A 13,688-nucleotide genomic window follows, 5' to 3' on the forward strand; every position below is an offset into this window, starting at 1 on the left:
GACTGTGTGGGAAGGTGCATGGGGGGCAGTGTTCAAGTAGCCTCTGTGGAGGTGCCCGTGGATCATTCCGCACCCCTCACTGGGAATCTGAAGTTCATGGCTCCTGTCGTCCTTGAACCACTGCTGCCGAGCAAAACCTTTGTTCCGCCTCACCTGAGGTCCAAGGTTCTCACGTGGGCACACACGTCCAGGGTGGGTGGTCACTTTGGTTACAAGCGTACCACAAAACTCCTGGCTAGCTCTTATTGGTGGCTGCACAGGGCTCAGGACACTAAAAAATATATTCAGGCATGCACCTCCTGTGCTCGGAGTAGATCCTCTAAACAGAGGTTGGCTGGGTTACGGTGTCTCTTGCTGGTGGCAGACCGGGCAATGGAGGTCCGCGACAGTCTGGGTCGCACCCCGCATGTCACTCAAATCACTATAATGAGAATGAAGACGCCCGCCGACACACTTCGGCGCCCCACTCCAACTTCGGCTCTTGGCGATTTAGCCATCCCTGACACCCTCCACGTGCCTCCTCTCGGACCAATTCACACGTCCTGGTTTTTCAAGTCATCTGCCGGGGCTTCAGTCTTGTCTTCGGACGAGCCTGAGGCCTACGCCTCTGTAGGCCATAAGGTGGTACGTGGCAAAAAACTTTGCCAGGAGGGGGGGCCCTAGGAGGGGGGGTAATATTAGGCGTCGGATTCCTGCAGCTACACAACAGGAGTCCAGAGCCTCACATACTGCTTTGCAGCAAGTTATTCCTGAGGCTAAGTCCTGCTGCCGCTCCACTGAGCACGCTCATGAGACAATCTCCCATTGGAGGTCGGGAGTCACGTGCTCGGGTCCTTCTCCTGATCTGATTGGTCCATCTCAGAGATCTGGAAGGTCCCGGCAGTGCACGGCTATAAAAGGACCACATGGCCCTCCCTCTGATATTATGCATGTTGATAGGGAACTAGAGAGTTAGTCTGCGCCGGTCAGTGGCAAGCCATAGGCCACGGTGCACACCGCACCTCTACACTAGCGTCTGGTGGTGTCATATCTCTCAAGGCACCATCGCTTAGCGGCTGTGTCTGCCACCGCGCTGCACTTAGCAGCACTTACCGTGTCTGCAGCAGCGACGCTGCACGCACGGTAGGTCTAGACGGACACCGTCCCCTGTCTTGGACCTGTGTCCTGTGACCAGATACCGTGTGTGCAATTTCATTGAGTCCGGTGAAGTCTAACTGGCTTAGTGTGCATGTTTATGTTATAGCACCTCTGTGAGTTAGCAGAGTCCGCTCTGCGCACATCGGATGCCGCTGAACCCGAGCGCATTATACCGCCATATAGCGCGTCTGCCATTACTCAGCAGCAGTGATAACACCTTCTGCACGGTGAACCCCGAGCGGCGAACACACTTTATTATTTATTTAGTGCGTTCCGCCGTACCTAACAGATTGCACCCGGACATCAAATCTTGAGATTTGCCCCCTTACGTGTAAGGTCAGTAAGAGGTTTAGGAGTCTGAGAAAAACCCTTGATAAATTTCCAATAGTTTTTGAATCCCACAAAACATTCCAAAGCTTCAAGATCACAAGGTTGAACCCAATCAATTATGGCCTGTACCTTTCCAGCATCCATCTTAAACCCTTCTGCTGACAAGATAAACCCCAAGAATTACATTTTCTGAACTGAAAAAACACATTTCTACATTTCTCTAATTTAGCAAACAAGGAGTTTATAGTGTATCCTATAAGTGTGTATCTTACAAGTGTGTATCTTACAAGTGTGAGATATGAATTAATCCAGAATTGAACCAGAAGGGAACTGGACAGTCACTGTAAACAATGTTTGTTTGCTTGTTTTCACTCTGACCCCTATAATCCTTCACTTTCTGCTAACCCCCTTAATTCCTACACCAAGTAAAGAACTGTTCATCTCTTCTCCAATCCTCCCCATCCATCTCACCTCTTCCTCAGATCTGTTTCTCAACATATAATCCTCTGTCTCCTAACACAGACTGCCCCCTCATGCCCTCTCCTGCTCCCACCAGGTAACTCTCTCTGCTCCTCCTCACTGCCGATGATATCTCTCCAAATCCTGGTCCTTCTCATCACATTCCCACAGTCATTTCTGCCTCCCATCCACGCTATATCACAACTTTTCATAACCTCTCCAACCTTATACCCATTTGCCCAGCCCAAGCTTCCCCAGTCCCACTAACAGGAGCTCTGAGGAACGCTCGCTCTATCTGCAACAAACTTTCCTACATCCATGATCTTTTTATTACTAACAAACCTTCCTTCCTCGCCATCACTGAAACCTGGCTCACCCCCTCTGATATAGCCTCTCCTGTTACTCTCGTACAGTGGATTCCACCTTTCCCACACCCCTCGCTCCAGCAGCAAGCATGGTGGAGGAGTTGGTTTTCTCCTGTCAGATAGATGCTCCTTCAACCCAATCCCACTGCCACCCTCTGTTACCCTCTCTTCCTTTGAGGTGCACTCTGTGCGTATCTACTCCCCCTCTAACCTTGTAGAAAAATATATATATATATATCTTCTTGCACGGTTGAGAATCAAAAAGTAAAAGCAATGTTGAGTTGAGGATAAAATAAATCTTGTTTTTAATTGTTCATTCAAAAAGTGATTACAAAAATGAAGAAAAGTAAGTTCATGACATGCAATAATTATTTGAAGAGAAAACGAGCAGTTCTTACATATAGTCTTGAGCAGCTGTCCGGGTGTTCGAGAGTCTCAAGGGATATGAGATCTCCTGAACAAGAGTTAGACCGGCTTTATATACTATTCTGCCCTATAAACTATAACCACATATGGTGGCTTGCCACTATGTTCAGAAGTTCTTCCATATTAAGTGAACCGTAGTTATTTTAACAATATGCATACAGTTATTTATGCATTACCTTAGTCTGAGATATTTAAGCCTAAAGTCTGAGATCTTTAGAACCATTCATTATCTCTAAATAGTCACATTTTGACAGCTTTGACTATCTTGACCTATACATTTGACAAGAGAGACAGCTGTGTGAGCCAAGGAACTCAGAATAACTCAGTCACACTCTAACGTAAGCAAAGCCTGTTAGCTAGATTCTGTATGAGAGAATTAATCCATATATTTTTTATTATAGAAATACTGATATTTTACAGTCCCCCCTGATTATGATTTGAGACATATCATAATCAATCCTAACTCATTCTCTCACCATTCGTATCACATTCATTCTTTATTCTGAAAACCTTGTATCACCATCTGCCCTGAATGTCATCTGAATTTTCAAACCTATTGTAAAAACAAAAATTAGATCAGAGAGTTATATTTTTTTCGTTTTAACATCTCTCTTAAAATATCATCTTCCTTTTTCATTTCTACCTTTATATTCTTATAAATTCTCCTAATTTTACACATAATAATTATTTGATATATTATACACAGCAAAACTATGATAAATAAAATAACGATCGGATTAGACAATACATTTCCTGCTGCCATTTTCGCTGAAGACTGTGACCAACTAGTTACAGATTTTCCTAAATTTCTCCACCAAGATGAGCCTGACATACTCGTCCATTCATGTTCAATATCATTTAGATTACCTTGTTCATGTCTAAATACAATTTCAGCTTCTTTTAATTGTTTTGTCAGCAGATTTAATAAACCCTTGTCTTTCTTTATTTCATTTGTCCACAAATCCCAAGGGAATTTATTGACTTGTGACAAATTGAACTGGATCGGAAGGATTTTCAGACGTCTTGAGCCTATTGACGTAATATTAATACTTCCTTCCTTCTTTGTGAGAGTTTTAACATTTCCCTCAATACAATATAAACCCATTGTCAGATTTTCGACATGTACACAAGATGAGAAGAATGCAGAAACTGCTTCTCTTCCTGACATGACTTGGAAACAAGTTTTGTTAGCGCTTACTGGTGTCACCAAGTTATGTATCGTGTGGACATTCTCAACTCTGGCATGACAAGAAGTATGATTATGGAAACATGAATGATAAATGACTTTATCCTGTCCAGGTAGACACATTACCTTGGAAACAAAATTTAAGCATGACGAAATGTCTAATTGTTCAGTGTTGATACCATCAAATGCAAAATCTGTGTACTGTAATTGATAATATAACAATTGTGTAGGGCTGACAGGAATTCCCAGAACACCTATAGGAACCAGGGTTTCTTCTCTTCCTGACACTGGAATCAATGATGTTCCTGCACAAATGTTCTGTTCACATCCTAACCACTTATTTACCCACAAATCTGTATGGTTTAACGCAAAGTTATATTCTATGGGCAAATTTCTTATTAGCCCTAAAGGGGTAATTCCACTTTGTAAGGCTTGTGCAATCATTTTCAGATTGGTGGAATATTCAATCTGAATTTCTAGACATGTTTTGGCCACTTGAGATTCCTGTTCACTTTCCATTAAAGCTAAAGTAGCATCTTGAAGATGTGATACAGAAGATCCCAATACAGTAGCAGTGTTCAAAACCATCTTTTCAAGGACTTGATTCAAACTTTTCTGAATCTTTACCCCTTTTCCTCCAATATACCCAATATTTTCCAGATCTGATTTAAGTGTATGAATGTCCATAGTGTTAATTAAACTTCCTACTGTTCCTAATCCCCCCAAAATACCTTCAAACACTCCCCTCTTACTCCTAACCTGTGTTGAAGTTCTTTTCCCAAACCATCGTTCTATTCCCATCTCCATGTTAGTGAGATGTGGTTGACACTGGGGATATCTAGAAGAGATTTTCCAGTTAGACATGTTAAAGGTCCATACCATGGTTAGAAACACTCCATCTCGTAACAGAGGTTTAGTTTGGAACTGATTGATCTGTAAAGGAGTAGATGGTTGAAATCTTGTCTGTGTGCATACATTATCTACTGCTGACCATATATTTACCTTTACATCTCTACATTGTTTGTAGTTATATTTCGTTAAAATGCAACATTGGTAAAGTCCAGAATCCTTAGGAGATGGATTATCTACAGAAAAAATAAAATCCTTATTTAACCATCTCACGTTACCGGATTGACCTCTGTGTATAACATTTGTTGGACCATTTGAAAAACTTCCCAAAAATGATTTATCTTTGGTCCATATTAACAAAGATTCTGAAGGTAGCTCTAACCTCGTGCTGCATTTTAGTAATAAAGGAGACATATTTTCTTGACTATATACTGCTTGTGGTGTAACCCTTACTTCTGGAGCTATAGTATTTGAAACTGTAAAAACTACAGATACCTGTACTTGTACTGGTTCTCTGGTTATCTGAAAATTCCATGTTTTTACCCAATCCTCGTCTCCTTCTGTAATAGAAAGAAATGCAGGATCTAAAACTTTCCCAAATAGTTGTGTCCTTAACCAAGCATCTGTTTTGGATGTTTCAACTTTCCCTTTTGCGATCATATCATTTGTAATGTCGCCTGACCACACAGCTTTCTCTTCACCTCTTATCTCTATATTCCAGAATAACACATCTGTAGGACTACATTCCCATGTGCCTGTCTTATTATTGTGTATATAATCTCCTTGTAACTGTGTGAACTTCGTCTTAGGTCCTGTGGCTGCGTGTAATATTATGTCAGTGTCATGTATGAAGTGTAGCTCAATACAGCATTTTGCACCAAAACCCATGCAAATGTTTCCAGTAATATCTACTGAATCGTCCGGTATGTCCTCATCTATTAAGCTTTGTAGATTCGTTCCTCTTGGTTTCCTTGGATGTAAAGTTCCTTTGAAAAGTTCCTTCACTTCACTAGTATTTGTTCCATGGTGTGAAATATCTTCAGCGTAGATCACAGTTGAAACAGTACAAAACAGCAGAAATGTGATTCCCATCAGATAGTAGCTTTTCCTGGGAAATTTCTTTTTCTCCTGAAGGATTGGTGTTGAATCCCTTCCATCAAGGACGTGGAGTTTCGTATTCCAGTTCTTATTGGAATCCATTTCTTCCTAAAAGAAATGCAGTATCATTATTTTGCAATATACAGTTTGCATTGATCAACATGTACCCACAATTTTTGTTGTCTGCGGGTATTTTTAACCACCTTAGATGCTCGTTGCACAAGTATCATCACTTGTCCCATGGTTTCGATAATTTCAAAGGGACCTTCCCAATTACTTTCCCAAGGTCCATTCTTCCTGAAAGTTTTAATCATCACTAGAGCCCCTTTCTTGAATTTGGATACATATGGTGGCTCCATTCTCTGCATTCTTGATGCAGCATGTGGAAGAATCGTTTTCAAATTTTCCTGTAACAATTGCAACCATTTGGACCTTGCAACAGCATCTTTTTGTGGTGTAGACAAAAATGGTTCATGAGGAAAAATCAATGGCATTTTTCTTCCTGTCATCAGTTCAAAAGGAGTAAACTGAGTTGTGGCAGAGGTTGTTCCTCTTACACTCAACAGTACAAAAGGTACTGCATCAACCCAAGTATTGCCTTTGTCCAATAACATCTTGGCAATTCTGGATTTTATTGTTCTATTCATCCTTTCCACAATACCAGCAGACTGTGGATGGTAGGGTACATGAAACTGTTGTCGTACCCCTAGAATAGCACAAACGGCTTGCATGATTTTTCCTGTAAAGTGACTTCCTCGATCAGAGGTGATCATTCTTGGGATCCCCCAAGTACAAAAGACATGATTAACTAATGCTCTAGCTGTAGACAAAGCATCATCTTTCCTGACAGGTAAAATTTCAACCCACTTAGAAAAAACATCTACCACAACCAATGCATACCTGAGACCATTTTTACCTGATGGTAACGGTCCAATGTAGTCGATTTGCAACGTAGACCATGGACCATCTGCAGGTGCGATTCGGAGTAGTGGCGGTTTCTGTCCTTTTGGTCTTGGATTAATTTGGGCACAAATGAGACATGATTGAACAACACTTTGCACTGTCTCTTCCATCTTTTCCCAGTAAAATTTCTCTCTGAGAATGCCTAACAATTTTTGTTGGCCCAAATGACCCAAACTTTCATGATTGTATTTTGTGAACTCAACCTGTAGATGTCTTGGGACAACAGGACGCAACTCCCCGTTTAAGTCATGACACAAAACCCCGTTTTCACAAACAAAGGGAGGTTTTGGATCAACCCGGGAAGCAACAAGAGATGAGTCTTTTTCTTGTTCTTCCGCAAAAGAAGGGATATGCGTGTCTGTTCTTTGAACTGCTGAAACCTCGAGAGGTTCAGGTTCAAACACCTCTTCTCCTGTCAGGGCTGCCTCTTTGGCTAGCATATCTGCGGTTGCATTTCCAACAGATAATTCATCATCAGATTTTTTATGGGCCGGAACCTTGACAATAGCAAAACCATTAGGGTTTTTTGATGCTATCCTGAAAATTGTCTTCAGTGTGTCACTGTGTACAAGAGTCTTATTAGATGAATCTACATAGCCTCTTTTTTCCCAAACTGACAAGTAATCTGTCAGTGATCTTACAACATAAGAGCTATCACTGTAGATCACAATGGGACACTGATCATCTGCTTCATTCAGCTGTAGTACCATTTTTACTGCTTCTAGCTCTGCTCTTTGAGCTGAAAAATGACTCGGTAATTTGTGCTTCACAACCTGTCCTCTTTTGGGATAAAAAATGGCATATCCTGAATAATAGTGCCCATCTGAATAGAATCTGGAACCATCTACAAAAATTGGTTCGTCTGTTACCTCTGCTTTCCGTCTGAAAAGTGATGGACTTGGATCCTGAAAAGACTGTAAACAATCATGAGTTTGTCCTTCATATTGCATCAGCTGAGGAAGAACATATTTGGCCTTGTAATCTACCTCAATTTGTTTGGGAGACAATGACAATAACCAATGAGCAAATCTCTGATGTGACACACCTGGGATATTATTCTCAAAGAGAAGTTTTAGTGTAGAGTGAGGAGTTTGCAAAATGATTTTGTTGAACCCGACAATATGTTCGGTTGCTTTGACTGCAAAGTACACACCTACCAAGTGTCTTGCACAGGTCTCAAAACCTTTTTCAACAGGTGAGAGAAGTTTTGAAAAATAGCCCAAAATTCTCCACTCTTCTCCCTGTAATTGCAGTAATACAGCAGAAACAGATGTTCCTGATGTATGCACTTGCAAAGCAAATGGAGCCGAAGGATCTACTGTGGACAAAGCAGGTGCATTTTGTAAATTCATTTTCAATTGTTCAAATGAGGTTTGCTGTTCATCACCCCAAGGACCAAAGTAATCACTGTTTTCACCTTTCAAAAGATCATATAAAGATCTGGCCTTATCTGCAAAATTCTCAATGAAATCCCTTGAATAATTCATAAGACCTAAAAAATGTCTCAATGCCTTGTGTGATGTCGGAATTGGTAGGGAAGCAATTGCCTCAATTCTTTCCTGCAGTGGCTGCCTTTTTCCTGGACTCAACAGCACTCCTAAAAATCTGACCTCAGTCTGCATTAATTTGACCTTTTTGGTGTTCAATTTCAACCCTGCATCATGCAGCAACTCAAACAATTCTGTCAGAAGAGAAACATGTGTCTCTTTATCCTCTGTAGACAATAAAATATCATCCACATATTGCAGAATGCAATCAGGCCTCGAAAATCTGGATAATACCTTTGCCAATGCCTGATGAAAAACACTAGGTGACAAATGTGCTCCTTGAGGTAACCTGCAAAACAGATATTGCTCGTCCAAGAAAGTAAATGCAAACTTATACTGACAACTCTTTTCAAGAGGTATACTGAAAAAACCATTGCTAATGTCCAGTACAGAGAAGTATTTGGCCTTTGCATTTAACCTTGCCATCATGTCATGAGTATCTGCCACAATTGGTGCGACATTGGGTGTATGCTTATTGAACATCCGTAAATCCAATATCATTCGATAAGAACCATCAGATTTCAAAACACACCACAAAGGATTGTTACTTACAGAATTAGCCTTTCGGATAACACCTTGATCTAACAATTCCTGTATGATCTTTGACATAGAGTCAATTGATTCTGGAGGCAATTTATACTGACGCTGTGGCGGGGGATCACGCCCCTCTACATTCACGATAACGTCTTTCATTGTTCCAACCTGATTCCTGAACTGAGCCCAAAGAGAAGGAAAAAGCTGTACAATTTCTGTCAATACCTTGTCATCATTAGTGTCAGGCCACAAATGGTCAGATGACACCACATCATTCAAGCAAATACTTCCAACATGGCTATAATCATTAGGATCAATGACTACCGGTTTACAACCATTGGAATCTTTCCAGATCACTTGATTTCCTAGGTCAACTACCCATCCGAATTTCTGCATAAAATCTGTGCCAAGTATATTTTCAGAATCACGACAATACCAGATGTCAATTTCTGTTTTGAAAGAACTAGGTATTTCCAAAATCACATTGGGAACTAAGGTTGCTTTAGTTCCACCTTTTCCACTGAAACCGACAATTGTACAAACTGGTGAATCTGGGTTTAGCTTCAAATCAAGGTTTGTAACACTTAACTGAGCTCCTGTGTCAATGAGGAATACAGCATTCTGTCCTGCTAAACTTACTTTGATAAATGGTCTTCCACAGTCATCCAATGTAACCCGAGTCACAAATTCCAATGGATGTGGTACAGGAATAGTCTGTGATTGTCAGAAAGATGAAGGAGATGGGAGAAGACCAGTGTCCTTTTTAAAAGACCTTGGAATTCTATCCCTTGACTCTGTTTCCTTCACTGTCATTTCTCTGATCTGTCTGATTAATGGTGCATATGGTGACTGTGTTTGTCTGTTGGCAGTATGAGCAGGTGCAGATGATTGTAATGCAGGTGCGGAAGGTGTGTTGTGTGATTTTGGCATGAGTCCGTTTTCCCTTCCAAGCTTACCTGTTCCTTGTGTACCCATCTCTGATTCTGCTCTCAAAAATTTCCTGCACTGCCACTTCAAGTGTCCAGGTATACCACAAAAATAACAATGGATATTGTTCCTTTGTGTAGTATTTTTACCTCTATGCTCAATGTAATCCCTGCTCTTGGAGAATACTGTGGCTCTAGGTTTCAGTTGACTGTCTTCCTTCTCATGAACTACCGCTATTTTAGCCTTGACCTGATTTTGTTTCATGGATCTCCTTATTCTGTCAATAAAAACTGTTGCTTCTTGCAATGATGGCTGAGTGTTAGCCAATTGCACTGAGGCAGGATCTAAGTACTTGAACTTCTTTACAAAAAATTTGATCATGGATGCTGGCTCTTCGTGAGGCCTGAGATCCATTACCATCCTATAGGCCTGTTCAAACTTTACCAAAAAAGAGAATGGGTCTTCAGAAATATTTGTTTGTAAACTCCCTAAAATATCAACTGTAGGCATGTCTTCTCCGGTTGTAAACAATACTAATTGTCTAAGTCTGTCTTCTTTTGTACTATGTGCCATTTCATTCTCATCATTTAATCTGGGTGTGGTCTGTAATCTTTTTCCCATATGTGAAGGTAACCAAACTTTGAATATTTTATTCTTTTGCTCATCATTCAGATTGTATTTGTCTGTGTTTGATTCAAAAGTGTCCGCATTATAAAAGGCATCCATCTTATCATTGTAATTTGGAATGTCTTTTACAATTTTCATTAGCTGATCGTGTATTTTCAGATTAATGCGTGCTGCTCTGTCATGTAATTTTTTCCGTTGTAATTCTACTGCCTCTAATTCCTCTACTGAAGCATCTGGATTTTGCATATTTGGTACAAATGAAGAGGCAACATCGTCCTCCTGTTTACCTGTTGATCTTGTGTTAACAGAAACCCTCTTTATATCTTGTCGTAATTTAGACAATAACTCTGTCCTGGTATCTATTTGATCTTCCAATTGTTCTATATGTTCTGACAAAATCAAACAATTTGGACAATCAAAGTAATCCCCGTCAGACTCTTGTGTATCACCTGGTGTGTCAGTGTGATTAATGTCTTGTGTGACAATGCATGTTTTATAGGTGTTAGGTTCAGTTTTCTCAAAGACTAGGCTATTATACACATGAACTAGCTGCATAACATTCTGAAATTTCCTTTGTAATTTTCTAACTGAAAAAAACCTTTTGTCAATTTTAACATTTTCTGCCTCACATTGATTATACAAACTAGACCATAATTGGGCATCCGTATGATTATGAACAAACTTGAAATCTATGTTACTTTTCTTAGCATAATCATGTATAAAATCCATTATATTTTTTTCTCACCTATTGAGAGTCTTTCCCGTCAATGGATGGTCCTCTGTGTCCTTATGCAATCCTCAGATCTCCGTCTGGATGAGACGCATGCAGCTCTTTACGATCCTCACCCGTCGTCTTCAGGTTCAGTGTGATTTTTGTGCCGTGAAATAGTAGAATTCCTGAGGAAGCTTGTACAACAGGTGGTTTTTAGCAGAGTTCGTGCTCCCCCCTTGTACAATCGAGAAAGGAATGCCAGCCAAAATTAGCACAAAAGATCAGTCTGGCTACGGCTCGCCAAAATGTAGAAAAATATATATATATATATCTTCTTGCACGGTTGAGAATCAAAAAGTAAAAGCAATGTTGAGTTGAGGATAAAATAAATCTTGTTTTTAATTGTTCATTCAAAAAGTGATTACAAAAATGAAGAAAAGTAAGTTCATGACATGCAATAATTATTTGAAGAGAAAACGAGCAGTTCTTACATATAGTCTTGAGCAGCTGTCCGGGTGTTCGAGAGTCTCAAGGGATATGAGATCTCCTGAACAAGAGTTAGACCGGCTTTATATACTATTCTGCCCTATAAACTATAACCACATATGGTGGCTTGCCACTATGTTCAGAAGTTCTTCCATATTAAGTGAACCGTAGTTATTTTAACAATATGCATACAGTTATTTATGCATTACCTTAGTCTGAGATATTTAAGCCTAAAGTCTGAGATCTTTAGAACCATTCATTATCTCTAAATAGTCACATTTTGACAGCTTTGACTATCTTGACCTATACATTTGACAAGAGAGACAGCTGTGTGAGCCAAGGAACTCAGAATAACTCAGTCACACTCTAACGTAAGCAAAGCCTGTTAGCTAGATTCTGTATGAGAGAATTAATCCATATATTTTTTATTATAGAAATACTGATATTTTACAAACCTCCAAATAGATGTCATTTACCGCCCCTCAGGGCCAGTCACCACCTTCTTTCACCACTTCACCACCTGGCTACTTCATTTCCTTTCCACTGACATTCCCACTATCATCTTGGGCGACTTCAACATCCCCACTGACACTTCCCTCTCAGCTGCCACTAAACTTCTATCCCTCACTTCCTCCTTCGGCCTCACTCAATGGTCTTCTGCAGCCACTCACAAAGATGGCCACACACTGCACCTCATCTTCACCTGCCTCTGCTCCCTATTTAACCTCTCTAACTCGCCTCTTCCTCTTTCTGACCACAACTTACATTCTCTTCCCTCTCCTCTCCAGGTCCACAATCCCCACCCCACAAACTTGCACACCCTCGCAGAAATCTTAAACACCTAGATCTACACTCACTGTCTGAATCCCTCCTCCCTATTACAGACTTAAGTTCCCTACACAATGCAGATGCCACTGCCGCTCTATATAACACCACAATAGCTGTAGCTTTGGAATCAGTTGCCCCTCTCACACATACCAAGGCTTGCAAAATCAACAGACAGCCCTGGCACACCAGCCTGACCAAAGAACTGAGGCGAGCTTCAAGAGCTGCTGAGCAGAGATGCAAAAGATCCCACTCCAATGAGGAATTCATCACATTCAAACAGTCCCTCACTACTTTCAAGGCCACACTCGCTGCAGCAAAACAAACCTACTTCTCATCTCTCATATCCTCCCTGTCTCACAACTTCAATCAGTTATTCTACACCTTCAATTCTCTCCTCTGTCCCCCAGCACCTCCTCCCTCCCCACTCATCTGAGCTCAAGACTTTGCTTCATTTTTCAAGCAGAAGATTGATAACATCAGACACAGTTTTGGTCAACAACCCCCCAGAGCCCTTCCTCCTAACTGCCCAGCCCTTGTACTTCAAAACCAACTTCTCCACCATTACAGAAGATTAACTCTCCACTCTACTCTCAAGATCACATTTCACGACCTGTGCACTTGACCCAATACTATCCCACTTCATCCCAAACCTCACCACAGTCTTCAACCCAACCCTAACCCATCACTAACAACTGGTGTTTTCCCCACAAGCTTTAAACATGCCTCAATCACACCTATCCTCAAAAAGCCCTCTCTTGACCCATCTTCTGTATCTAGCTATCGCCCTATATCACTTCTCCCCTATGCCTCAAAACTACTGGAACAACACGTCCATCTTGAACTGTCCGCCCACCTCTCTTCTTGCTCCCTCTTTGACCACTTACAATCTGGCTTCTGGCCACACCACTCCACTGAAACTGCCCTAACTAAGGTCACCAATGACCTATTAACCACCAAGACCAAGCGACACTACTCTGTTTTCCTCCTTCTGGACCTATCCTCTACTTTTGACACAGTGGAATTCCCTATTACTACTGACCCTCTCATCTCTTGGTATCACAGACTTGGTCCTATCTTGGATCGCGTCATACCTAACAGACCGGACATTCAGCATCTCCCACTCGCACACCACGCCCCCTATCCATTGGAGTCCCGCAAGGTTCAGTTCTATGGCCCCTGCGCTTCTCCATTTACACCTTCATCCTTGGACAGCT

General features: G+C 41.1%; 1 protein-coding gene across 1 annotated transcript; it reads right to left on the reverse strand.

Moving 5' to 3' along the window:
- Positions 1-2,579: 2,579 nt before the first annotated feature.
- Positions 2,580-11,393, reverse strand: LOC141088660 (uncharacterized). Its single transcript, XM_073574810.1, has 2 exons — positions 11,194-11,393; positions 2,580-5,958 (listed from the first exon to the last, which is right to left on the reverse strand). The coding sequence occupies exon 2, from the start codon at positions 5,950-5,952 to the stop codon at positions 3,289-3,291; it is 2,664 nt and encodes an 887-aa protein (XP_073430911.1). The 5' UTR covers positions 5,953-5,958; positions 11,194-11,393; the 3' UTR covers positions 2,580-3,288.
- Between the last annotated feature and the right edge of the window lie 2,295 nt (positions 11,394-13,688).

The sequence above is a fragment of the Dendrobates tinctorius genome, unplaced genomic scaffold, assembly GCF_039654945.1.
Source record: "Dendrobates tinctorius isolate UK_male_01 unplaced genomic scaffold, ASM3965494v1 ptg000040l, whole genome shotgun sequence".
Lineage (NCBI taxonomy): Eukaryota > Metazoa > Chordata > Amphibia > Anura > Dendrobatidae > Dendrobates > Dendrobates tinctorius.

Excerpts from the sequence above, each read along its gene's own strand:
- LOC141088660 (XM_073574810.1), bottom strand. The coding sequence starts at position 5,952 with ATGGATTCCAATAAGAACTGGAATACGAAACTCCACGTCCTTGATGGA.